The following is a 26,959-nucleotide window of genomic DNA, read 5'->3' on the forward strand; positions in this document are numbered from 1 at the left end:
AATAAACGCAAGTTATTTGAATGAAATTTTACCACTAACATGAAGTACAATATGTCACGAGAAAACAATGTCAGAATCACCGGGATCCATGGAAGCGTTCGAGAGTTATGACCTCATAAAGGCACAGTGGTCAGAATTGTAAAAATTGGCCCGGTCATGAACGTGCAAACCACCCTTGGGGGTGAAGGGGTTAAAAAGCCACTTCCCAATACCCATAGTGGCTTTATTTTTGCTGATCTCAGGTTGGGTGAGGTCTTTTTTTTTTGCATGCAGAGGTGACGTTTGTAATGATACAATTGCTGCGGCAGAAAAAAAAAAAAACACAGACTGGCGTTTTGACTCACGCAGTTTAGAGATCAGGTCAATCCTATTTTTCATAGATCGGGCGATTTTGAACACAACAATGCCAAATGTGTATGTTTGATTTTTTAAGTTTTATTTTGAATGAGGCAGAGGGGAATTCAATTGAGGTTTTTTTTTTTTTTTTTTTTATAACTTTGACATGCTTCAATAGGAGACTAGAAGCTGCCAAAACCTGACTGGCTCTGCTACATATACAGGCAAACTGATCATCGCCTCTGTAGCTGAATTACTCACTTGCTATGAGCACCAACCGCTGGGTGCACAGCAAGCCAACAGTGACAACCATAGATTTCTCCAGAAGACCTCTGATTGTCATGTGAACCCATCGGTGACCTGCAATCATGTGATTGGGGGGGGGGGGGGGGGGGGGGGGGTAGATTTCCAGCACGATTGCCAGAAGTGCATGTTAGTTTACTGGGTTAATAGCCGCAGGTGGATTGAGATTCCACCCCTCTGTTCTAAACAGCTGACATGTACTGGGAAAGATGTGGGCTCAGCACCAGAGCACACATCAAAAGAAGGGTGTCTGACGTCAGTGTACTATTAACCCCTTTCCAACATCAGGTGTAATGCTTAGACTTCAGCCTCTGCATGTAGTAATAAACACCCAACAACAGTTAGATTTTTTTTATTATTTAAATCTGTAAAATTTGCCTTATAAAACATAGAAAGAGACACCATGTAAAAGAAAAAGAATACCTGTAGGTATTTACATGTAGTAGATCTGGACAACCCATTCACATATTCAAGCAGCTGGTGAAGACTGCACCTGCAGCCTCAATAAATACATCATGGCATTCACCGATCCATATTGCACTGGTCATCCTCCCTGGAGCAGGCAGATCTCAATCCACAGGGTCCTCAAACATTCAGTGTATTCACAGCAAGGGCACTCATCGCTCTGACAGATCCCCCTGCAGGCCACACAGGGGGCAGCAATAGAAGTCACCAAAAAGGATTACTGGAATACAAGCTCTAAAATCACAGCCTGGTCTCACTGTGTCAAGCCTGGGGGGCCTTCTGTCATCTGGGGGTGCTTACTGGAGTTCTGTACAATCCAGGGGTGTTTAAGTACTTCCCTGAGAGGCAGCCTGTGATTGGGGTTGTGCTTCAGCAGTTTAGAGATGAGGTCTCTGGCATCCTCTAACACATAAGGAGGGTACTGGTACTCCACCTGCAGAGAAGAGTGAGGAGTCACCAACTATACATAAGCATGATCTGGTTGTCACAGGACACTATGCAGCTACTTGCCCCCTGCAGTTGGTAGGACCATACTACTTGCATAAAACACCATCATGTATAGTACCATGTTGGCACAGCTGGGGTAAGCCGTAGGGCCATAAACATCAGTTCTGCACTTACAGGGAGCAGTGGGTCACAGGACTGACTTTACCTTTGAAATTCTACGGTAAGTTTCCTGGTGACTCTCCGCTTCAAAGGGGGGCTTCCCAACTAGGAACTCGTAGCAGAGGACACCGAGACTCCACAGGTCAACCTTCTCATCGTGCATCCGACCCTCAATCATCTCGGGGGGCAGGTAGTCCAAGGTCCCACACAATGTGGTCCTCCTAAAATATATGGTGTCACTAGGTACAAAACCTAATACTGCATGTGATTGAGTCAGAAAACAAGGTACAAAGCTGAGTAAAGCAAAGCAAGCTTGGGGTGAAGGCCACTGATTGCGTCAGTCACACACGCCATAGTGCAGCATTGTTGCCATGGTTTAAGCGATGAAGTCTTTTCTGTAGTCTCAACACCCTAGGGAGAGGCGAGAGAAATCGGTATATGCCTCAGTGATTGCTGATGTCAGAAGGGCAGTTCATACCCCTCAGGCCAATGGATTTATACTGACCTACATATGCCAGAAGCATTCCTAAAGCACACACAAGACAGCCAAGCATGGTGTAAAAAAAATTAAAAAGACAACTGTTCCACTATTTACTAGTTAATCCTTACAAGAGCTGCAGTCACTGGTCTGCTGGCACATTATAGGCCCTTCCTGTGCTGCAGACTTCAGAGCATAGTATAGCATGATAAGTAATAAATGCGCAGCGAGTACACCAGCAGAACAGCGATTGCAGCTCTGGGTTTTTCCTCAAGCTTACTTCAGCGTTTGACAGTCTGTACAGCTTGCCAATCACCTGATGAATGAACAAAACACTCGATTATTTTGCCCAAATAACTTTTGTGCACAAAGTAGTTCTTGTCAGTGCATCATTGTGCAAGCAGGACTTGGGCTGCATAGAACCACGGCAGCCCATGTGCATCGAGTGATCCAGGATAGATCCATTACATAGTGTTCATTCATGTAGCTGTGCAAGGCCTCATTCACCAAAAATCAGGAGTGGAACAAGAGAAGCTATAAATAGCTATAAAGCAAAGGCATCTGTCAGGCATCAGACAGCAATCAGTTCTGGAGTATTTCCTGAGTCAGACTGACGCCAGCACAGACGCTACTGCAATCCGTTGGATTGGTCATGATGACCCTGTGGAGAGATTCACATCCACCGTTACACTCAAACTCAAGGCCTTTTTATGTAAAGCCTGCATCCCTCATTAGATGCACATTAATTTCCTTTACTGCCATGAGAAAGCCATCAAGTGCTTGCTGAACATTTTATATTGGCAAGAGCAGCACAACCCCTGTATGCAGAGAAGTGCTGCTCCATTAAGGTGGGCACAACAAGTTCTGACTCAGAACACAGGAAATGCTCCAAGGACAAATAAGGGTGTGAGGGACCCAGACTTCACTAACAAAACATGGCAGAAGAAAACCATCTTTTCCAGACAAGAGCTTGGCATGTTGGGTATTGATTGCTAGCTGCCCAGCTTTCCCCCCCAATTATGTAGTGCATAGTACCCACTCCCATATCACCATGACAAAGCAGATCTGATGTCAAGCTGCATGGAAGAGTGGCTTTGTTTTGGATCAGAGGCATAAAGAACCATTATCGAATACATATGGGTAATAGTGGATCTGAATGCTCAGTCCCAATTCCTGATATGTGCAATGCTACCAGGACTGATGTACTCTGTACAAACAGCAATCAATGCAAGCTGTAAAGCCATATAAAAATTTAAGATTGATCCAATGGCCTAATCGTCTCCAGGGTTTTCAGTCGTGGAACCATATTCCAATAAGATAGGGGGAACAGTCTTTGTCCTGGAGCTGTAGGAAATCCATTCCTGCCCTGGGAGCATGGCACTCACCTTGAAGATGGGGCATGCACTGACCAGCCAAAGTCAGCAATCTTCAGCTCCCCATTGGACCCCAGGAGGAGATTCTCAGGCTTGATGTCCCGGTGGATGACTTTCTTCGAGTGACAATACAGGAGGGCATCTGCGAGCTCAGTGATGTACTGCAAAGAGAATACACTTCAGTGATTGAGGCTTCTTGGAGATCATGCAACACCTGTTCGGGCTGATGTTTCTTGCAGTCAAACCCCCAAACCTGAAATAGGACTGGTGTGAGTTTTGCTGTACAATATGGAAGGAGCAGACAGTAACAAGACTAACAGTAGAGTGCACTCAAGAACCAGATTGCACAGAGCAATCTCAGCTTCTGACGCCATCACATCTGTATCCTCACTCAGGAGCAGAGAAGGGGGCTCTGCTTTGGCAGCCACATTTGAGACAGATTCCGGATAAACACCGCACAATTGTATGGGTTACCAAGATATTGAGAGACAAGAATCTAAAAAGGCTTTGGAGACCACAGTAAAAGTGAAACAGAAGAAAAAGCTGAAATTGGACATCAATAGTCTTTAGTAGAGCCTCATATCAAGTGTCACTGGGGTGGGCAAGTGTAAGAATGTGAGACATACACCTATGACATCCATTTCCAAAAAGTGGAGTTGGGAGGGGGTTTCAGAAGCATAATGCCAAGTGGTATATAAATATTACTCAGGGAAATGAGCGATACATTTAAGCAATTTTTGCAAAGTTATACAATATACTCCTTTACCTCACTTGGCTGCCCTCTCACACTGTTGATTGTTTCCATTTCGCTTGCCTTGTTCATGCACTTATGCCTGCAGTTCACATCGGTTACTATACAGACACCAGACCTGTGTGAGCTTCTCCGCTCCCCACAAAAAAAATAATAAAGTTTACAAGCATCCCCTCCCTGTCTTGAGAACGGGGGACAGGAGCAGAGAAGCACATAACATTTACTACATCTAAAGTTCAAATCAGCCTCGAAGTGCATGAACAAGGCAGGTGAAAGCTTTCAACATGTACTGTAGAAGAACCCAGTAATGAAGTATATTAGAGGAGAGTCATAACTTTGCAAAGACTGATCAATAGGGAGGGGAATTTAGTCATTTCTCAAGTTGTCGATCATTAAGATTAGCTGTGTGGTTAGATCAATAAGTCAGGCTCATTTAATTCAGCATCAATACTTAATTTACAGATGCAAATGCCTACCATTACATGGTTACTCATGGCAACCAATGTCAGCACAGAACACAACTTGTCACCTCCCTGGGGTGATTGCTGGAAGCCAGCACTGCATCATCTGCATTCATATGGGGTTTTTTGCTGCGATACAAGTACAGAACAATTCCCAAATGGACTGGATGGATGCATGCCCAACAAGGACATCACGTTTAGGCCAGGAGACTTGCAACCTGTCTGGTAATTGAGGTCCACGCACAGTGATCCATGTGACTGCAGCCTTAGGCCATGTGCACACATTCAGTATCTGGTGAGTTTTTTTACCCTAGTATTTGCAAGCAAAAACCAGGAGTGGAACGGTCAGAGGAAAAGCATAATAGAAACATTTGCACCCCTTCTACATTTTTCATCCACTCCTGGTTTTGGCTTACAAATACTGGGGTAAAAAACCCAAATACTGAATGTGTGCATGAGCCCTTAGTCTCGTGATCCACTGATTTGGTGTTACAGGAATTCCATCCATCATGCTGCATTCACACACAGCAGCTGCACTGTGGACACTACATGTCAGAAAGCCCTGCTAGTCTACATTGCATACCTGTCACTAATAATGGAATTGAGAGGTTTGAGCTTGTGTCATTTGTAACCTGCGCCAATCTTCATGCTGCCGACGAACCACAGGAGTGACAGCATGCAAGATCCCAATCGAGCCATTTGCTTCTCCTGGCTTCCTGCTTGTAGACTCCCTGGGTTATGGGCACTCATTTTGAGGCCAAGTTCACATGTCCAGTAATCAGCCACATGAATCAGATCCAACAGCAAATCAGAAAAAAAAAAAAAAAAAAAAATTTGTGCAAACAACCTGTCAACTCTTTAAAAGGTAACATTCTATGGAATTATTTGGAAAACCTGATACATTAGTTTCACAGATGATTACAGGAGCTGTGAACATGGTTGTGAGGAGATTATATTTGGAGGTATTTCTCTTCATGCCTGTATGGCCACGATAATCAGTGACCCCACAAGTCAGACTACACTATACTCACAGTAGCCGATCTCTGCTCATCGAATCGGGTGCACCTCTGAAGTTCCCTGTAGAGCTCCCCACGTGGGGCATAATCCAAGATGAGGTAGACTCTGGTGGTATCATGAAAATAGCCATAAAGTCGAAGAATGTTGGGATGCCTGAAACAAATGGAGGGTTCCAATACCAATAATTTTTTTTTTTTTTTTTTTTAAATATGTATGAAAACCACAAAGGAACCTGTCAGCTTCTCTTTAAATATTCTTGGGATGAAGTCTGGTCAGGTCATAACTAGTAACCTGCAGATATAGGGTTAATCTGTAGGTCAACAGCATTCAGAAGGTGCCTGGCTGTCAAACTAGAAGTGTGGTAAAATTTAACTTTATTCCTCCCAGGAGCAGCCAGCCTTCAGTGATCACTCAGCACAGAGCCTAGAACACTGGCACTGATTGACAGCTGGCTCTGCACTGATGCTCTGCAAGCCATCTGTTAAAGTGCCAGGGTGTGCGTACAGCCTCCACCCAGTCTGAGTGTGATCACTAGCTATGCCAGCACACCCATATGATTAGGGGTCAGCGGCTTCAGGGAGGAATAGAGTAAGTTCTCTCTCATGGGTCACACTTAGGTCAGCAGCTGGACTACTCCATAATGCCATTTACCCCATATCTGCAGCTTAGTGGCATTATTAGACAGGATAAATATAAGTTTAAGAAGTTAGGATCCCAGATGTCAGACAGGGTCTCCACCATTTTTGTGTTTCTCCTATGGAGCAGACTGATGTCTGAGTAAGAGGAGTACAAACTGCAGACTAAGGCTTGTTTCACATTAGCGTTTTCTCGGCCGCAGTGTCGGGCTGCGCACGGCCGGCGCTAAGCCCCGCCCCCTGGCGCGCCTCTGCCAGTAGCTCTGCCTACAGATGCATGACGCTGCATGCATCCCCTATCTTTAGCACTGGGGAGGCAGGCCGTGCGCAGTATGTGTTTGTCGGCGCATGCGTCCTTTTGACGCTGCACAGAGCGCACCAAATTGCAACCTGTTGCGTTTGGCGCAGCGTCAGGACGCATACGCCGCCAAACGCATACTGCACAAGGCCTGCGTCCCCAGTGCTAAAGACAGGGGACGCATGCAGCGTCATGAGTCTGTAGGCGGAGCTACCGGCGGAGGCGTGGCTTAGCGGCGGCCATGCGCAACCCGACGCTGCGGCCGTAAACGCTAATGTGAAACTAGCCCAAGGGCCCTGTCATACATAGCGACTCACCAGCGATCCCGACAACGAACTTGTCAGGATCGCTGGTGTGTCGCTACATGATCACTGGTGAGCTGCCAAACAGGCAGCTTGACCAGCGATCAGCACCAGCGACGACGAGCGGGGCGCGTCGCTGTGTACTTTAGTTACCAGCACGCTGATGCAGGGAGCTGGTAACCAAGGTAAACAGCAGGTTTCTGAGTGCCGCGTGGTGCTTAGAAACCCACTGTTTACCTTGGTTACCAGCTCCTGCTCGCTGCTCTCCTGCCTGCCAGCCAGCGGGAGACCAACGACCCAAAAAAAGTCCAGGGCTTTCAAGAACGATCAGCGATACCCGGCAGGGGGGCCAGTCGCTGATACCTTTCACACAGCGATCTCGTTGGTGAGATCACTGTTGCGTCACAAAAAAACTTGTGACTCACCAGCGAACTCGCTAGCGAAGTCGCTGTGTGTGATGGGGGGGCTTAAGGCCATGTTCACCATCTGTAAGCCAAAACCAGGAGTGGGTGATAAACACAGAAGTGGTGAGGTGTTTTTTTTTTACTATACTTATCCTCTGTTCCTTCCCCTGATTTTGGCTTACAAATACTGATGGAAAATACTGACCAGATACTGAACTAGGCTATAGGGTCAGGGCTACTTGTCATAAAACCCACCTCACTCAGGACATCTACAGCAGACCATGCACCCACCTCAAGTGAGACTGGATTTCCACCTCTCGGCGCAGCTGGTGTTCCACCCCTGCCTTCTCCAGTTGGGACTTGAACAAAACCTTCAGCGCCAGGATGAATTTACTCTGCTTCTCACGGGCCAAGTACACATTGCCAAACTTTCCTTTCCCTAAAGGACGGCCAATCTCAAAGTCTTCAAGACACCACTGCTTCCTGAACAAACAAGACAGACTGTAACCACCAGAATATTCCTAGAAGTGTGTCAGTCTTCTGAAAATAATGATAGTTACATAAGCAGAGTTCTGTACAACTGACAGCAACATGTCCAGTCAATTTTTACAGACTTGACTGATGTGATCCAAGCCACTGAGGCTTTTCACCATCCATCTTTTTTTTCTTCATTTGGCAGACTTCTAGATCTGTATGAGGCCCAAGTTTCAGCCTGCACTCTTCATATCTATTCAGACTGCTTCATAAGCAGTTTGCAATACCAAAATTTCAGGTTCAGCAGGACCCTGGATATATTGCATGCATCTCACGCTCATAATGCTGCAGCCATTTCTTTTCCAAGAACTGCCCTCAGCAAGATCATGCATGCCTTGTCCACACTGGAGATCTGGGTACATCCCCATCCCTTGCACCAGGCTCAGGGGACCAGATTGCACAGTCTGTACCTAAATCAGCAGTGCTAGATCTCACTGCAGTTTTACCAGGCTGGACCACCTGCCTCATATTTGCATACAAGTCTGCTGAGTTTGGGTCAGCAAATCCATAGTCTGTCCAAGTAGCAGAGCATGCAGGGGGGGGGGGGGATGGATAAATTTTTAAATAGCAGCCAGGGACTGAGCCACGCTATTGACTAGTCGTATAGGAAGGTCCCTAGTGGCTTCTCCCCACCTACTGACAGTGACTGGCCTTTATGACTAGTCTATAGCGCAGCTTGGTCCCCGACAGTGCGCTTCTTGGAAGTGCCACAGCATTTTAGAGACTAGCATACATGGCTGCGATCATACAGCCAGTGCTTACAGTTTGGGTAGCATGCATCAGCTGACAGGTTACCTTTAAACACTCAGGCTTTTGACTGTTGAACAGTGTCTTTTGGAGACTCCTCGCCCTGACAGACAAGTGAGGGTAGCATGTGGTGTACCCATGGAGAGATTAAGGCCGGGATCACACATGGACATGCGAGAAACACAGCCGAGTCTCACATGTTAATACCCAGCACTGCAGTCAGCACTCTGATTGGAGCGTGCGGCTGCATAGCAATACATGCAGCCGCGCGCTCCGCTCCAGAGTGCCGGGTATTAACATGCGAGATTCGGCTGTGTTTCTGGCATGTGTGACCCCGGCCTTATGCTAAGTCTACAGCAGAGTGGAAGGCGAGCGCAAGATTGAGTAATGAGATGGATTAACCCCTTGCAGTCACACCCATATGAAGTGCTGAGAAGTGGGATATTCTGGGGATATTGCTTAAGAATAAGGTTTGCAATGTTTAAAAGGCATTAAATACACAACACTAGTGGAACCATTCATATTAATATAAATTTAATCTACTCACTTTTTACCCTCTTCCTTGGGAACAACTGTGGCCGGGGCCTTGTTCTGATCGGCAGTAGCCTTCTTGTCTATAACTGGTGCTGAGAAAGTAAGATACAAGACAGTCATGGAGAGTGGTGTTCACAGCAGCCACTTAGTGATTCTCAGGTGTTCCTTGAACAAGTGTAGCCCATCCTATTCTGTGCAGATATACTTATGGCCCATTGGGCCCAACCCCTCATTCATACAATGTCGTCATCTAGAGCAAGCACTAACCCATATACAATAGGGACTCAGCACAGAATGATTAGTCAAGTCCCTCTGCTCGGTGCTTTATTGTGGGGGCAATCATTTAAATACATCTTACATCTCCATCTTTGAAAGCTCTAGCTTCTTAGTCAAAAAGAGTATAGATCAATGGAAACCAAGCAGGTGCATATAAAAGGTTAGTCCCTGCAATGATGCACCGAGCACCTATACTTGGTTTGAAGAACAAACAATGGCGTGCACTCTGTGCAGGAACCCCCGTACCTGAAGTGGGATTAAAGTCCCCATAAATAATAATGAGTCACCGCACACGCTTGATGAACATTTGCAGAAAGTTTATTTCACATATAGCGAGTAAGACAAAAGCACTGATATGGAAGACCGTGCAAGAAATGTAGCAGCAAACTGGGTTTGAACAGCCATTCTATGTCGACAGAGTCCCTTTGACGCCAAATGTTGTGAATGCAGCACCGATGACATCTAAGTAGGAGAGTCCTTACCTGCCGATTTATTGCTCTGGGCCGGCTCCTTGTTCTCATGCACCGCCTGTGGTTTGCATGGATGCTGCACTGGAGCAGTTGGCTTTGTCGGTTGTACCGTCTGCTTCTGATTGGGCACAACTGGTTTCTGGGTGAGGACCCTCTGTGGCAGGTTGGAAGAGCAGAGGACTCTCTGGGGACCAGTGCCATTTCCAGCTTGCTTCGTCTGGGGGGCATGTTGCTGGGTAACTGGAATACGTTTTGGGCCGTCGGCCATAGATGTCAAGTTCTAAAGACAAAAAAAATAAAAAGGCAAAACTTAAGTTATAAAGAGAAGATTGTCATGACACTAGTTCAGGCATCCCAAAAGTGGTTGAAAACAGGGCTGTGGAGTCGGGGCTCATTTTGGTGGAGTCGGTATAAAATGGTCCGACCCCGAAAATATATAATAAGTTGGGTACAGTAGTTCAATGCAGAATGTGCTGAATATTTTTTCATAGGAATTTGGGAAAGTTATGAAATGTCCTATAAATGGCTGTTCTAAGGCTACATTCACACACACAGCGTTTTTGCTGCGTTTGAGGATATGTTTTTCAGCTGCAAAAGCTTTTTAAAAAACCACATCACCTGAAAGGTTTTAGAGCTCCTAGATAATGTTTTCAATAGCAAAAGCAGATTAGAAATCTGCTCTATCCATCCATATCTGTATCCATATCTTATCTGTACCAGAAAGAATGAAAGCTAGGTAGCACGTCACAGACTAAAGGTACTGTCACACTAAATGTACTGTCACACTTAGCGATGTACCAGCGATCCCGACCAGCGATATGACGCGGTCAGGATCGCTGGTACATCGCTAAGTGGTCGCTAGTGAGCTGCCACACAGGCAGATCTCACCAGCGACATCGCTGGGGACGGGGGTCGCTACTTACCTGTCACACCAGGCGATCCTGCGTCCTCCCGCCCGGCTCCACGCGTCGCTCATCCTCACAGCAGGAAGCGCCGCAGGAAGTGGCTGACGAGAAACAGTCCTGAACGTTCTCGCACGATCAGCGATAACCAGCGGGGGAGCCGGTCGTAGGCAAGTATCACACATAGCGATATCGCTAGCAATATCGCTATAACGTCACTAGTTATAGCGATATCTTAGTGTGACATGCCCTTTAGCGATGTACCAGCGATCCTGACCAGCGATATGACGCGGTCAGGATCGCTGGTACATTGCTAAGTGGTTGCTAGTGAGCTGCCTCACAGGCAGATCTCACCAGCGACATCGCAGGGGTCGGGGGTCGCTACTTACCTGTCAGACGAGGCGATCCTGACGTCCTCCTGCCCACGTCCACGCGTTGCTAGTCTCCACAGCAGGAAGCCGACGAGGAGAAACGGTCCAGGACGTTCTCGCGCAATCAGAGATAACCAGCGGTTGGAGGCAAGTATCACACATAGCGATATCGCTATAACGTCACAAAAACCAGTGACATTATAGCGATATCGCTTAGTATGACAGGCCCTTAACACTTTTTAGCACCAGTCAGGTACACCTCATAGCTGCCCAAAAGGACGCCCAGGACAGGCATTGCTCGCCTTCAGTAAAAGGGCCTATCACACTAAGCTATATCGCTAGCAATATCGCTATAACATCACTGGTTTTTGTGACGTTATAGCGATATAGCCATGTCTGATACTTACCTCCGACCGCTCCCCCGCTGGTTATCGCTGATCGTGCGAGAACGTCTTAGACATTTTCTCGTTGTCAGCTTCCTGCTGTGGAGACTAGCGACGCGTGGACGTCAGGATCGCCTCGTCTGACAGGCAAGTAGCGACCCCCGATCCCCGCGATGTCGCTGGTGAAATCTGCCTGTGAGGCAGCTCACTAGCGACCACTTAGCGATGCACCAGCGATCCTGACCGCGTCATAGCGATGCACCAGCGATAAGTGTGACAGTACCTTAACACATCATCAATTGATAGTTGGAATAAATAGACTGCATTCACCACATCTTAAGGTGCAGGCTTTATTTTCAACTGTAGGGGTGTGCAGTATAAGGTTCCGCAGCAGCTGAGGTGTGCAGTGTGAGATTCTGTGGAACAGTATGAGGTTCTGCCCCCCCCCCCAGTTTTGATCCTGGTTAAAACAGTTTCTTATAGATATGGCGAACCCTCAGGTAACCCTAAATGAAGGTCAATGGACACAGGTGGCTGAATTGAAGGAGTTCCTTAATCACCTATTTATCGTGACTAAAAAATTACAAGCTGAGGATTTAACTCCTGGCATTTTCATAAGAGTGGAAGAACTTGCCATTTTGCCTGTCCCAAAGAGGAGATTTAATCGCAGCTGGCATTTCTGCTTCAATGGAATGAGTGGCTCCACTTTTCAGCCTCTGTATGTGCTCTGAAGCTTTTCTCACTTTCCAAATCCTGAATGGTTGCTTCTGCTTCATCCAAGAAGAAGTCCTCATGTTCTTTAATTACCTTCAATGTTGCTATTCTTTCTTCCAGTCCCTGCACCTTTTCCTCTAAGAGGGCAACAAGTTTGCACTTCTGACAGGTAAAATTGAGTTTTTGGGCCAGAAGATCCGTAAACATGTAGCATGTGTTGCAGGTGACCATGTGGATTTTCTTCTCTTCCATATTGCTGATGCAGGCTATGATGGGTACTGGCACGCGGTTTTGCAATGTCCTCAAACAGCGAGACCCAGCAATCAGCTTAGGCCTGTTTCACACTTCCGTTTTTTCAAATCCGTCAAAATCTGTTGTTTTCCGTAAAAAAAGGATCCGCCATTTTTTGCAGGATCCGTTTTTTGTCCCATAGACTTCCACTACGGTTACCGCGGATCCGTCAAAAAAAGGGATCCGTTTTTTTAAAAACAGATCCGTTGACATCCGTTTCCGTCAAAAAAAAATGGAAACGGATCCGTTTGGCGGACAAAAACGGAAGTGTGAAACAGGCCTTAAGGTGACGTCTCTTCCCAGAATGCACCAGAAATATGCAGATGAGCTTCCTGCTTCTCCAATCCCTGGTAATGAGCGGTATCACGTGACTGCTGAAGGCAGGAAGGGAGACAGTGGAAAGCGAGGCTGCAGAGATGTTCCAGGACAGGCGAGTATAGCGATATTCACCTGTCCTCATTCCCACGCTGCTCACCGCTGTCTGCTGCTTCCTGTGTCCGTGATGTTTAGCCAGCAGTGGGCGCAGTGACGTGGTTAGTGCGTGCCGAGACCTCTGCTAGCTGATCAGTCACTGACAGAGGATGCGCAGAAAGTGGTGAGCAGCGATGGATCCCGGACAGATGAATATTGCAGGTACCGGGTCCTGAGCAGGAGAGGAGAGTATGGCATGGCATTTTTTTTTGCAGCAGCATATGGGGGCATAACCTTTATGGAGCATTATATGGGGCATATTATTCTATGGGGCATCTTATGTATGAGACCATTATTAACCTTTGTGCAGCATTATATGGGGCTCCTGATTCAATATGGATATTCAAAAACATTTAACCTACTGATGTCTCAATTAATTTTACTTTTATTGGTATCTATTTTTATTTTTGAAATTTACCAGTAGCTGCTGCATTTTCCACCCTAGGCTTCCACGAGTCAATAAGTTTTCCCAGTTTTTTTTTTGGGGGGGGGGGGTTCGGCTTATACATGAGTATATACGGTATGTTGTTTCAATCTCTAACAATATGACTGAATTTGACACCTGGATTCATGACTCATTACATGGACACAGTTCACACCTCCACAAGAAGGTCTCCTGATGTCTGACAGAACATTTCCAGTTCACACCACTACAAGAAGATCTTCAGATGTCTAATAGAACACTTCAACCTCATCTACATGTATAACAAAACCTTAATTTGATTCCCTTGGCCTATCTTTCAAGCATGTCTCATGTCCTTGTATAATTCCTATATAAATGTTGCCATCTCGTCTCAGTATACTGTATGCCTGATGAAAGGGCCTTGAAAGCTTGCAAATATAATTTCTCTGGTTAGCCAATAAAGGTATCACTCCTTGATCACTTCTCATTTTTTGGGGACATAAGCATTTACACCTAAAAACAAGCTTTGAAACACAGCCTTTAGATCACCATGGGTTTCTTACAATTACATTTTTTTAGTTTTTGGAAACTGCATTTTTTTTGTACACAATCTATGAGCCTTTCATGAACCCTTTAGTCATGCCACTTCTGATAGGAGCATGGCAGGCAGAGTCCATCAGAAGATTCTTTTGGGGTATGTGCACATGTTGTGGATTACCCTGTAGATTTTGCTAAATCCGCAGGTAAAATGACCTGTGTTTTACTTGCGGATTTAGTGCAGATTTACTGTGGATTTTCAGCAGATTTCCCCTGCGGATTCCTATAATCGAGCAAATGTCAAATCGCTGCAGATCCGCACAAAAGAATTGACATGCTGCGGATTCAAATCTGAGCAGATAAATCTGCAGCATGTGCACAGCGTTTTTGGTTTCACATAGGTTAAAATGTTACTGTACACCGCAGCAGACTCTGCTGTGGATCTGCAGGGCCAAATCCGCAGCAGAATCTGCAGCGTGTGCACAGACCCTTAGACCTCTGATTTTTCCATATAAAGGGTTACCTTGCACAAACTGGAGTGAGGTGCTGATGTGAGTCATGCCTCCACATAACTAAGGAACAACAATCAGCGCTGTTCACCACCTGACAACCCTAGTGGGTACATGATTTCACACTCACAAAGAACGCTGAATTTTGTAAAGCTCATCCTCACTCCCCCTTTCAAAAGGTTAAAGGCCCACCTGTCCTATTCTTCAAACCTTTCAGAGCATTGAGTGTTAGGGAGGAATGAGGACCCACCCTCCATCCACAAAAACACTGGTAAACCCTGCTTCTAGTTTCTTGCCAGCTTGCATTCTGCCAGGTCAAGACCCCACCACCACCAAACAGTCATGGGGAGGAGGAGATGATTATTACTGCACTATTAGGCACAGTTATGAGCTTTAGAAGGTGGAAAAATGTGCTGGTTAATAGAATAGCAGCTTTTCTGTACATGATCAGGCAGCGTGTGGGACGCAGCGCATTTTCATTGTGTCCAAAACTCTGTTCTACATTACAATCACAGTGGATGAGATTTATTGAACTCCCATGCCCTCTGTGCATTTTAACACTGAGTAAACTCCCCTACGGTATGGGTTTATGAGCCGCAGCATGCCAATTTCAGTAGTGGAGATGCTAGTCTTGTGTATTCCCAACAATAGACTCACTAGATGCAGTAAAGCCGCATTGTTCCAAAACATAAGTGTGCGATGTAGAAGGCAGCGATAATATGCTGCATCCAAAACACTACTATTACTCATCGTGGGAAAGTATCATCATCTGGCCTTTATGTGCTGGCTACTAATTGTGTGTGTATATACATACACACACACACCACAATAATGCCTGACACGTCATCTTCCCACCCATTAGCCAGTCCTACCTTGACATTACAGCCAGAAAGTCCATTGCGGTTCTCCTTGGCTGATCGCTGCTCCATAGTGTCCTGTAATAAGAACAGAGGGGTTAAGAGGTTTGTTCCTTTTTAGTTTCTCCCCTGGCTGCAGATGGTTATAGCGCAAACCTTGCTGTGATCTACTTCCCGGGTCCACCAGAGAGCATCTGCCACTGGCTGCTGTGATGTCAGTGTAGCCTGAACCTCGCCGTTCAGAGCGGCAGCCTTTGCCAGATGAGGAGCAATGGTAGAAACCCGCCAATAGACCCAGGGAATTGTTTTCTTAGACCGCTTCCTTTGACACCATGGAGAGGCTCACTTCGTGTACACGAGTGGCCAATTTGAGTTGCAGGTCTATTAAAAAAGGGCATGTGAGGGACGAGGGAGACTTTTGGATTTATGAATTCCAGCCCCATAGATTGTCCAGATCTCCCTCCACTTCTGAAATGTGGCCACTACCTTTGGGAAAAAGTACACAGGTTCCCCAAAAAAGCAGAGCTTTTACCAAATGGCAAGGAGGAGCAGAACTAAGACCCACTGCGGTCTTTTGGGCAAGGCAGCCAACATCAAAGCAAACTCTAGACCCAAGGTCACCTACACCTGGAGATGAATCATGAGGTTATCATAAAAGCTAGACAAGTGTCACCAACATCTAGAGATGGATTATGAAAGTACCGTGTATCCCAGGGTTAAGTCCAATGTATCCCCAGAATCCAGGGCAGCCTCTCCGGCAACCACTTAACCTAGGTGCAGTTCCCTGACTGACCTAAGGGTAAGGTGGGGCACCAGAGAGCTGCACATGTAAGCACCATCACAGATTGGGGGGGGGGGGGGGGGGGGGGGGGAGGGGATATGGATATCACCGTGCCGTCACCATCCCCCCCCCTCCCAGCTCTCCCTGTGGTGTGGTTTCCTTTCAGGGCATCCCCAAGATCCTACACCAATATGTAGTAATGAAAACACCCCCAGCTGCATGTTAATTCAATAAGAATGGAGGAACAAGTTCACACAATGGTGGACTGTCCTTATACAAAAACTGCACCCAAACCGATAGCATATCAAACATCAGAAGAAAAATTGGAGTCAAAGGTGATGAAATATATAAAAAAAAGTAACAAACTTTATTAAATATTAGACATATAAAGTCAGAGTATAACAATACACAATTCAATCCAAGATCAGTACAAACACGGAAAAAAGGAGGAGGCTGACATGTCAGATGTGGGCAGTAAAAGATCCCATTGAGTGAGCATCCGTGCCCCTCCTGGATCCTCAGATACCACTTACAAGCTGAGCATGGGAAGGGGGTATTTTAAAACAGGGTTCTATAGGCGAACAAGTCAGGTGACACTCCTCCACACATGCAGTCTGGGATAAAAGGAAAGCCACACATGTTGAAGGACTATTACAACAATTCTTAATTTTGCAGAAGCCTGATTTTTTTTTTTTATTAACCCCTTACTGCCATGTGACATACTATCCCATCCATGTGCCCTGGGACAGGATAGTACGTCACAGCGATCAGCGGCGCCCACGTGGTGAGCGCCGCTGATTACAGCTGACACCGGGCACAATTTGTCAGGAGTGGTCACGGACTGCCCCATTAACCCCTTGCACACCGCAATCAAACACGATTGCGGTGTACCGGGGGTTAAAGGGAAGCATCGGCAGGGAGGGGGCTCCCTCCGTGCTTCCCTGAGCCCCCGACAGCAGCGCAATGTGCAGCGCTGCTGCGGGGGTCTCCTTCCCTGCAGGTCCCCGAATCCAAGATGGCGACAGGGGCCTGTAGGGAGCTGACTTCCTCAGTGCCTGCAAAGCGCAGGCATGAGGAAGCCTGCTGCACTGCCTGTGACAGATCGTTGATCTGTCACAGGGATCAGCGATCAGCGATCTGTCACAGGGATCAGCGATCTGTCACAGGGATCAGCGATCTGTCACAGGGATCAGCGATGTCCCACCTGGGACAATGTAATAAGGTCAGGGCTGTGGAGTCGGTAAGCCAAACCTGCGACTCCGACTCCTCAATTTCCCTTACACCGACTCCGACTCCAACTCCGACTCCACAGCCCTGAATAAGGTTAAAAAAAAAAAGTTTAAATAAAAAAAAAAAAAAAAATAAGCCAATTAAAAAAAAAAAACATTCCCTAATAAATTCATTTTCTGGAAATAAAAAAGAAAAACAAAAAAAAAACAAAACCACACAATAAAAGTACACATATTTGGTATCGCCGCGTCCGTAACGACCCGCCCTATAAGACGGTCCCATTAGTTAGCCCCTTTAGCGAACCCCTTAAAATAAAAAACGAAGCAAAAAAATAATGTTTTATTATCATACCGCCGAACAAAAAGACGCAAATATCCATAGTACCGCTGAAAACGTCATCTTGTCCTGCAAAAAAAACGAGCCGTCACGCAGAGAAAAAAATAAAAAAAATTACAGCTCGCAGAATAAAGCGATGCAAACATTTTTTATATAAAATGGTTTTTATTGCATAAAAGCGCCAAAACATAAAAAAATTACATAAATGAGGTATCGCTGTAACCGTACTGACCCGAATAAAACTGCATCATCAATTTTACCGCACGCGGACCGGTGTAAATGCACCCCCCAAAGTAAATTCATGAAAAGCTGGTTTTTGTTCATTCTGCATTCCAAAAATCGGAATAAAAAGCGATCAAAAAAAGTCACGTGCCCAAGAAAGATACCAAAAAAAAAAGTCAACTCGTCCCGCAAAAAATAAGACCTCACATGACTTAGTGGATCAAAATATGGAAAAATTATAGCTCTCAATATATGGTGATGCAAAAACTATTTTTACAAAAAGCATCTATTAGCGTGCGACAGCTGCCAAACATAAAAACCGCCATAAATAGTAAATCAAACCCCCCGTTATCACCCCCTTAGTTAGGGAAAAATAATTAAAAAAAATTTAAAAAATGTATTTATTTCCATTTTCCCCCCCAATAGGGTTAGGGCTAGGGCTGAGATTAGGGTTAGGGGTGGAGTTAGAATTGGGGGGGGTTTCCACTGTTTGGGCACATCAGGTGCTCTCCAAACGTAACATGGCGTCTGATCTCAATTCCAGCCAATTCTGCGTTGAATAAGTCAAATGGCACTCCTTCCCTTCCAAGCTCTGCCATGCGCCCAAACAGTGTTTTACCCCCACATATGGGGTATCAGCCTACTCAGGACAAATTGCAAAACAACTTTTGGGGTCCAATTTCTCCTGTTGCCCTTAGGAAAATAAAAAATTGGGGGCAAAAATATTTGTGGAAAAAAAATATGATTTTTTTTATTTTCACGCCTGGGCGTTATAAGCTTCTGTGAAGCTCTTGAGGGTTCACCACACATCTAGCTAAGTTCCTTAGGGGGTCTAGTTTCCAAAATGGTGTTATTTGTGGGGGGTTTCCACTGTTTAGTTACATCAGGGGCTCTCCAAAGACAACATGACACCCACAGACCGTTTCATCAAAGTCTGCATTCCAAAACGTCACTACTTCCCTTCCGAAACCCGACGTGTGCCCATACAGTAGTTTTCTCCCACATTTGGGGTATCAGCATACTCAGGACAAATTGGACAACAACTTTTGGGGTCAATTTTCTCCTGGTACCCTTGGGAAAATAAAATTGGGGAATAAATGATCATGTTTGTGGGAACAAAAAATACGATTTTTTTTGTTTTCACGCCCGGGCATTATAAGCTTCTATGAAGCACTAGGGGGGGGGTTTCAAAGTTCTCACTACACATCTAGATAAGTTCCTTAGGGGGGGGTCTAGCTTCCAAAATGGTGTCATTTGTGGGGGGTTTCCACTGTTTTGGTACATCAGGGGCTTTCCAAACTCGACATGGTGTCCGATCTCAATTCCAGCCAAAAAAGTCAAATGGCGCTGCTTCCCTTCCGAGCTCTGCCATGCACCCAAACTGTTGTTTACACCCACATATGTGTTATCAGCGTACTCAGGACAAATTGCACAAAAACTTTTAGGGTCCTGTTACCCTTGGGAAAATAAAAATTGGGGGTGAAGAGATCATTTTTGTGGAAAAAATATGATTTTTTTTTCTTCTAATTGTACCGCTGTACGTTATAAGCTTCTGTGAAGCCCTTGTGGGTTCAAAGTTCTCACCACATATCTAAATAAGTTCCTGGGGGGGTGTCTAGTTTCCAAAATGGGGTCACTTGTGGGGGGTTTCCACTGTTTAGGTACATCAGGGGCTCTCAAAATGTGACATGGCGTCCGATCTGAATTCCAGCCAATTTTGCATTGAAAAAGTCAAACGGCACTCCTTACCTTCTGAACTCTGTCATGCGCCGAAACAGTGGTTCCCCCCACATATCAGGTATCAGCGTACTCAGGACAAATTGCACAATAATTTTTCCAGTCCAATTTCTCCCTTTACACTTGGTAAAATAAAAAATTGAACCTGAAGTATTTTTTTTGTGAAAAAAAAGTTAAATGTTCATATTTTTTTTTTTTTTTTCTTAAATATTCAAAAAATTCCTGTGAAGCACCTGAAGGGTTAAACTTCTTGAATGTGGTTGAGCACCTCAAAGGGGTTGTCTGGGCTTTTCACATAATCTAAGTACATATCTGGGCTGCAGAATTACTACAATAAGTAATTTACTTTCTGTCACTAGTTTGCACAGTTTTCTAGATATTCTGAACAGAAAGTCCAAGGGGGGGGGGGGGGGGGGGGTGTTATGGCATTGAAATGAGAATGTCGTAGCCTCCTACTCTACTCCAAACATGCCCTCTATAGCAACAACCCCACCCTCCATAGCTACAGGCCCTCCCCGTCCACATGAAGCAGCCCTCACACAGTAACAAATTCTTCCCCTCCAGCAGCCTCAGTGCCGAGAGCTGCTCCTCCCCCAGACTTCAGTGACACAGAGCTGTCTCATTCACACAGCAGAGGCTTTAGGGGGTTTTACACTAAGCAATATCGCTAGCAATATCGCTAAAACGTCACTGGTTTTGTGACGTTATAGCGATATTGCTAGCGATATCGCTATGTGTGATACTTACCTCCGACCGGCTCCCCCGCTGTCCATCGCTGATCGCGCGAGATCAGGCGGCTCCATTTCTCGTCGTCTGCTTCCTGCTGTGACGTCCAGTGACGCGTGGAGGCGGGCGGGAGGACGCAGGATCGCTGTGTGTGAATGTAAGTATCGTGCGCTGCGTCGCTGCTGCATCGCTGTGAGATCTTTCTGTATGAAAGCTCACTAGCGATCATTTAGCGATGCACCAGCGATCCTGACCGGGTCGGGTCGCTGGTTGGATCGCTGGTGCATCGCTAAATGTAAAAGGGCCTTTAGTCACACAACAGATTACATCAGTGACTGCCATCCCCTGTGCAGATTAGAAGCTGCAGACCCCCATCACACAGTGTTCTCAGTGCTGCCAGCAGCCTGGGACAGTGAGGGAAGGAATTACTGATAATGAGTTATGTATTGTAATCATGGCGTGGCCCAGAATACAGGACGATTTTCCGTCCTCCTCACTGGTTTCACTTTCCATAGATCACTGTTCAGTGTGTGTCTGGGGGAGGAGCAGCTCTCTGCTCTGAGGCTGCTGGAGGGGAAGAATTCATTACTGTGTGATGAGGGCTGCTTCATGTGGGCGGGGAGGGCCTGTAGCTATGGAGGGTGGGGTTGTTGCTATAGAGAGCATGTTTGGAGTAGAGTAGGAGGTTACAACTAGTTCTCATTTCAATGCCATAACACCCCCCCCCCCCCCCCCCCTTGGACGTTCAGAATATCTAGGAAACCGTGCAAACTAGTCACAGAAAGTAAATTACTTATTGTCAAAACTCTGCAGCCCAGATATGTACTGAGATTATGTGAAAAGCCCGGACAACCCCTTTAAGGGGTGCAGTTTTTAGAGTGGTGTCACTTTTGGGTATTTTCCATCATATAGACCCCCTCAAAGGGACTTCAAATGTGATGTGGTCCCTAAAAATAAAATGGTGTTGCAAAAAATGAGAAATCGCTGGTCAACTTTTAACCCTTAGGGTGTGTGCAGACGCTGCGGAATCCGCACGGATTTTGCAAAAACCGCAGGTCAAGAGACCTGCGGATTATCTGCGGTTTTGTCCTGCGGATTCACCATCACCACAATGGTGGAGATAGGAACCCGCTGCGGATTCCGCAGAAAGAATTGACATGTCACTTCTTTTTGCGGTTTCAAAACCGCAGCAAATCCACGCGGATCTTTCCGTAACGTCTACACAGCGTTTTTTTTTTGTTTTTTTTTTTTACACCATTCGTTTGAATGGTACTGTACACCGCAGCTAAAATTGCTGCGGGTCCGCAGCGGCCAAAAACGCTGCGGAAACGCAGTGGAATCCGCAGCGTGTGCACATACCCTTCTAACTTAAAAAAAAATGTTTGGTTCCAAAATTGTGCTGATGTAAAGTAAACATGTGGGAAATGTTATTTATTAAGTTTTTTGTGTGCCGTATCTGTGATTTAAGGGCATAAACATTCAATGTTGGAAAATTGCAAAATTTTCACCAAATTTCCATTTTTTTTTTTTTCACAAATAAACACAGGTTATTTGAATGAAATTTTACCACTAACATAAAGTACAATATGTCACGAGAAAACAATGTCAGAATCACCAGGATCCATAGAAGCGTTCCAGAGTTATGACCTCATAAAGGGACAGTGGTCAGAATTGTAAAAACTGGCCCGGTCATGAGCGTGCAAACCACCCTTGGGTGTTAGGCGGTTAAAGTGGTGAAACAGTCACATTAAAAAATGCTAGCTAATAGTGATGACAGCAACTTCTAGCGAAAACACCCCCCCCCCCCCAACAACAGTGTGGCAGGGTAATCTGTGGGGACCCCCCCCCCAAACAGTGTAACTAGAAGAGGCGAGGAATAAGTGTGAGATTCCCCCACTTACCAGTGTAGCAGGGGGATGATTCCCCCCAATACTTGATGACCCCAAGTACCAGTGGTGGGTGGATGTTGCTGCCCCCCCCCCCCCCCCAATACCAGTGTAGTGGATGCACCCATTGAACAGACCAGTCCCATCATTATGTGGGGGGGGGGGGGTCATAGAAGGGTCATGTGACGGCCTCAGATAACCAGTGGTCCCGTCTCTCATTGTTAGTCACTGCACAGCAGTCACGACCCCTCCTGAACATACAGTAGCTCTAGAGTGCGACCTCCCGCGCCCAGCACCCCCATAACCTGCGCTGACGTGCGGCTCATACCTCTCACAATGCAGCAGAGCCGGACAGGACACACGACTGAGGCTACAGCAGCGGCTGCGCCTTCCTCACTCGGTGCACTCCGTCCTCCGACCCCCTGAGGCCTAATTCCCTCCTAAGCTCGAACTCCACCAACCGCTCGTCACGGCGCAGATTCAAACAGCCCGCTTTTAAAGCGCTTTAAACCGCTTTCGACGCTGATTGGCTGAAGCCTCGAAGGTGATGGAAGGCGATTGGTTGATTGAAAGAAAAGCCGTTGAAGGGAAGAGGAAGCAAAGGACGTAGCGACGCAAAATGGGAGGGAGGAGGCGGTACCTGTAATGCGCAAGCGCAGTAAGAGGCAAGTCGTGACGTCATTGTTAGTCGACCGGCGCTCCCTGGTGACGTGCGGCTATTTTTTACCGTTCAAAGCGGCGACTGAACGGTGAGTATGTGCGCCACATTGGGCTGTGCGCGGTGCTCTTAGCACGGGCCTGACCAGTATGTGTAATAGAGGCTGGATTTTAGGAGCTTATATCGAGAGCAGCAGAGTCCAGGCTAAACGTGGCTGCTTGGACCTCGTGGTTCAGTAGGGTTTGGAGAGATTCCTTGTTGTGCCTAGCAACCAACCAGCGTCCTGCTTTCGTGATCTAGTTGAACTAGAAAGCTGAAACGTGACATCTGATTGGCTGCTAGTGATATTTAATGTAACAGTGGCGTTGTCCTGTAATTGATCACGTGACCCATTAATGATGGCCTGTCGCTCCAAATAATGATCATTGCGTGCAGTGTCCCTCCTGGATATCTGGGGAGAGAGCTGACCGGTCAGTCTCACGTTTCTGCACCTTTTTACACCACGGAGTTGTCCCCTAAGTGTTAAGGCAACTGATCCCCCTCTAAAGCATTTCGAGGTGTCCATTAAAGGGCTTTTCAGTTTTGGGAAACCCTTCTTCCTTGTCAGAATAAAAAGAAAAAAATACAAACTGTCCCTTACGCCCCCTCCCCAGGTCCGGCCTTGAGCCTCTGCCGTTGTTAGCAGTGTTGGTTGTCTGCAGCACTGATGGCACACTGACAGCGCTGCTACCGATCAGTAAATTCAGCAGCTCGTGCTGTCTACACGGGCAGAATCACTGAGCTCAGCTATTGTCTGCAGTGCTGGTGGCAGGACATCTGTGCTGCAGACAGTACACACCAGGGACCACGTCGAGATTCAGGGCCGGACCTGGGGAGGGTGAGGAAGGTATTTTTTTTAAATAAACTACAGCCAGGAGTTATTAAAACCTGGAAAATAATTTGGTTCACCTGAGCGTATACAAAATGGGTCAGAGTTTTATTCAGTAAAGTGGGTTGATTTTTTTTTCTCACTTGTCATCCGTGTACAACCTGTTTTTTACAGCAGCGTCTATTAATCATTTACAGTTTCCAGTGTTACAGAACAGCAATGTAAGTATCAGATGTTATACTACGGCAGTCTATTTTTTTTTTTTATGCACCCATAGACTTGAATGGGTCAGTCTCCTCTGATTTATGCAAGAATCTAGAGCATGCTGCCATTTTTTTCACATTCATATTCGGTCAGTGAGGAAGAATTGCTCCTCTGCACTGTCCCATTGGATAACATTGGTTCTAGCTGGGCTGTTTTTTTTCCCCCCACAAACTCCACTCAGAGAGGCCCTAAAGAAATATTTGGTCTTTTTAAAGAGTCTTTTTAACCAGGTTTTTACAACCTCATTTGAGATCAGAATATTGTAGAGGCAGAGACCCTGATTACTAATGTTATTTATTTTATTTTTTTTAAAGCACCATTAATTCCAGGGTGCTGGATGCGTATATATAATGTGCATAAACTGCCTGACTGGTATACAGGACACTCAAACGTACTGATTCCAGCACTGTGTCACACCGGCCAATTACCGTGGATGAGGGTTTCTAGAAACTCTTGTTTCCCAATAATCTTTCAGTGTAGACCGGCTGCTAATCACCCTTCAAACAAGCACAACCCTTTTAAAAAATCATAATTTTTGGCAGTGTCTGGTCCTATGTAAACCGGAGATGTGCTGCTGAAAACAATGGCAGCTTAGGTGCACACATGACGTTCTGAAATTGATGCTTGGGAGGGAGTCAATACTGTTAGTAACAGTGTGGCTAAGTATTGTGGCATCATTCTGTATGAACTAACCTGGAAGCCAAACTAAACCATAAGCTCCATTGCCCCTAAATCAGTTGATTGGTGTTGAATGTCAGACCCCCTCCAATATAATATTCACAGATTGTTCTAAGGGTTAGCCATCATTTGTAAAAGACTGGATAATACCTAATTAAGGGGAAGTACAGCTACTCATTATAGAAATGACAACCCTAGCATTCATAGAATCATAGAATGGTAGAGTTGGAAGGGACCTCCTGGGCCATCTGGTCCAACCCCCTGCTCAAAGCAGGATTCGCTAAATCATCCCAGTCAGATGTCTGTCCAGCCTCTGTTTGAAGACTTCCATTGAAGGAGAACTCACCACTTCTCGTGGCAGCTTGTTCCACTCATTGATCACTCTGTCAAAAAGTTTTTTCTAATATTTAATCTGTGTCTCCTCCCATTCAGTTTCATCCCATTGCTTCTAGTCTTTCCTTGTGCAAATGAGAATAAAGTTGATCCTTCTACAATGTGACAGCCCTTTAGATATTTGTAGACAGCTATTAAGTCTCCTCTCAGTCTTCTCTTTTGCAAACTAAACATTCCCAAATCCTGCAACCTTTCCTCATAAGACAGGGTTTGCAGACCAGTCACCATTCTGGTCGCTCTTTTCTGAACTTGCTCCAGTTTGTTGATGTCTTTTAAAATGTGGTGCCCAAAACTGGACACAATATTCCAGATGAGGTCTGACCAAAGAGGAGTAGAGGGAAATAATGACTTCACGTGATCTAGACTGTATGCTTCTGTTAATACATCCTAGAATTGCATTTGCCTTTTTTGCTGCTGCATCACACTGTTGACTCATATTCAGTCTGTGATTTATTAGTATACCCAAGTCTTTTTCACATGTGCTGTTGCTTAGGCCTATTCCACCCATTCTGTATAAGCTTTTTTTCATTTTTATTGCCCAGATGTAGTACTTTGCATTTTTCCCTGTTAAAAACCATTCTGTTAGTTGCTGCCCACTTCTCCAGTTTATTTATATCTTTTTGAATCCTCTCTCTCTCTTCTCTAGTATTAGCTATCCCTCCTAGCTTTGTGTCATCAGCAAATTTAATCAGTTTACCCGCAATTCCTTCATCTAAATCATTGATAAAGATGTTGAACAATACAGGGCCCAGGACAGAGCCATGTGGTACCCCACTTGAGACATTCTTCCAACTGGATGTGCAGCCAATTACGACCACTCTTTGGGTCCGATCACTAAGCCAGTTATGAATCCACCTAACAGTTGCCTTGTCCATTCCATACTTAGTCATTTTTTCAATAAGGATTGTATGAGATACTTTGTCAAATGCTTTGCTGAAGTCAAGATATACTATATCTACAGCATTTCCTTGATCCACCCAATCAGTGATTCCGTCATAGAAGGAAATTAAGTTAGTCTGACATGACTTATTAGTTACAAACCCATGCTGACTCTGTTTAACCCCTTACCTACAATTGACGTAATACTCCGTCCATGTGACCATGGACCTAATTACCATGGACGGAATATTACGTCACCATGATCAGCGGCGCCCACGTGGTGAGCGCCGCTGATCGCGGCCGGGTGTCAGCTAATTATCATAGCTGACACCCGGCACAATGTGTCAGGGGCGGTCACGGACCGCCCCCGACACGTTAACCCCTTGCACACCGCGATCAAACGCGATCGCGGTGTACCGGGGGTTAAAGGGAAGCATCGGCAGGGAGGGGGCTCCCTCCGTGCTTCCCTGAGCCCCCCACGGCAGCTCAATGTGCAGCGCTGCTGCGGGGGACTCCTTTCCTCCAGGCCCCCGAATCCAAGATGGCGACGGGGGCCTGAGGAAGCTGGCTTCCTCAGTGCCTGCAAAGCGCAGGCATGAGGAAGTCTGCAGCAGTGCCTGTGACAGATCGCTGATCTGTCACAGTGATCTGTGATGCGACAGATCAGCGATCTGTCACAGGACAGTGATGTCCCACCTGGGACAAGTTAATAAAGTAAAAATAAAAAAAGTGTTAAAAATAATTTTAAAAAAATCGCTAAATAAATTAGTAAAAAAAAAAAAATATTCCCCAATAAATCCATTTTTTCAAAATAAAAAAAACCAAAAACAATAAAAGTACACATATTTGGTATCGCCGCGTCCGTAATGACCT

General features: G+C 45.9%; 2 protein-coding genes across 3 annotated transcripts in view; one reads left to right on the top strand and one right to left on the bottom strand.

Moving 5' to 3' along the window:
* Window positions 1-975: 975 nt before the first annotated feature.
* On the bottom strand, window positions 976-22,820 carry AURKA (aurora kinase A). Its single transcript, XM_073580665.1, has 9 exons — window positions 22,675-22,820; window positions 15,444-15,506; window positions 10,003-10,270; window positions 9,258-9,336; window positions 7,721-7,912; window positions 5,805-5,943; window positions 3,574-3,722; window positions 1,757-1,931; window positions 976-1,537 (listed from the first exon to the last, which is right to left on the bottom strand). Exons 2-9 carry the CDS (start codon window positions 15,498-15,500, stop codon window positions 1,358-1,360), a joined length of 1,239 nt encoding a protein of 412 aa, XP_073436766.1. The 5' UTR covers window positions 15,501-15,506; window positions 22,675-22,820; the 3' UTR covers window positions 976-1,357.
* A 128-nt stretch (window positions 22,821-22,948) lies between these two features.
* CSTF1 (cleavage stimulation factor subunit 1) overlaps window positions 22,949-26,959 on the top strand; it is a 29,418-nt gene continuing 25,407 nt past the window's right edge. Inside the window, exons 1-2 of one of the 2 annotated variants that reach the window (XM_073580663.1) lie at window positions 23,346-23,474; window positions 24,047-24,093. In XM_073580663.1, coding sequence (XP_073436764.1) covers window positions 23,423-23,474; window positions 24,047-24,093 — 99 coding nt within the window. In that variant the 5' untranslated portion in view covers window positions 23,346-23,422. Of the gene's footprint in view, window positions 23,096-23,345; window positions 23,475-24,046; window positions 24,094-26,959 lie in introns of those variants that run through there. The other variant, XM_073580664.1, reaches the window with a different exon arrangement.

Source organism: Dendrobates tinctorius, unplaced genomic scaffold (assembly GCF_039654945.1).
Source record: "Dendrobates tinctorius isolate UK_male_01 unplaced genomic scaffold, ASM3965494v1 ptg000065l, whole genome shotgun sequence".
Lineage (NCBI taxonomy): Eukaryota > Metazoa > Chordata > Amphibia > Anura > Dendrobatidae > Dendrobates > Dendrobates tinctorius.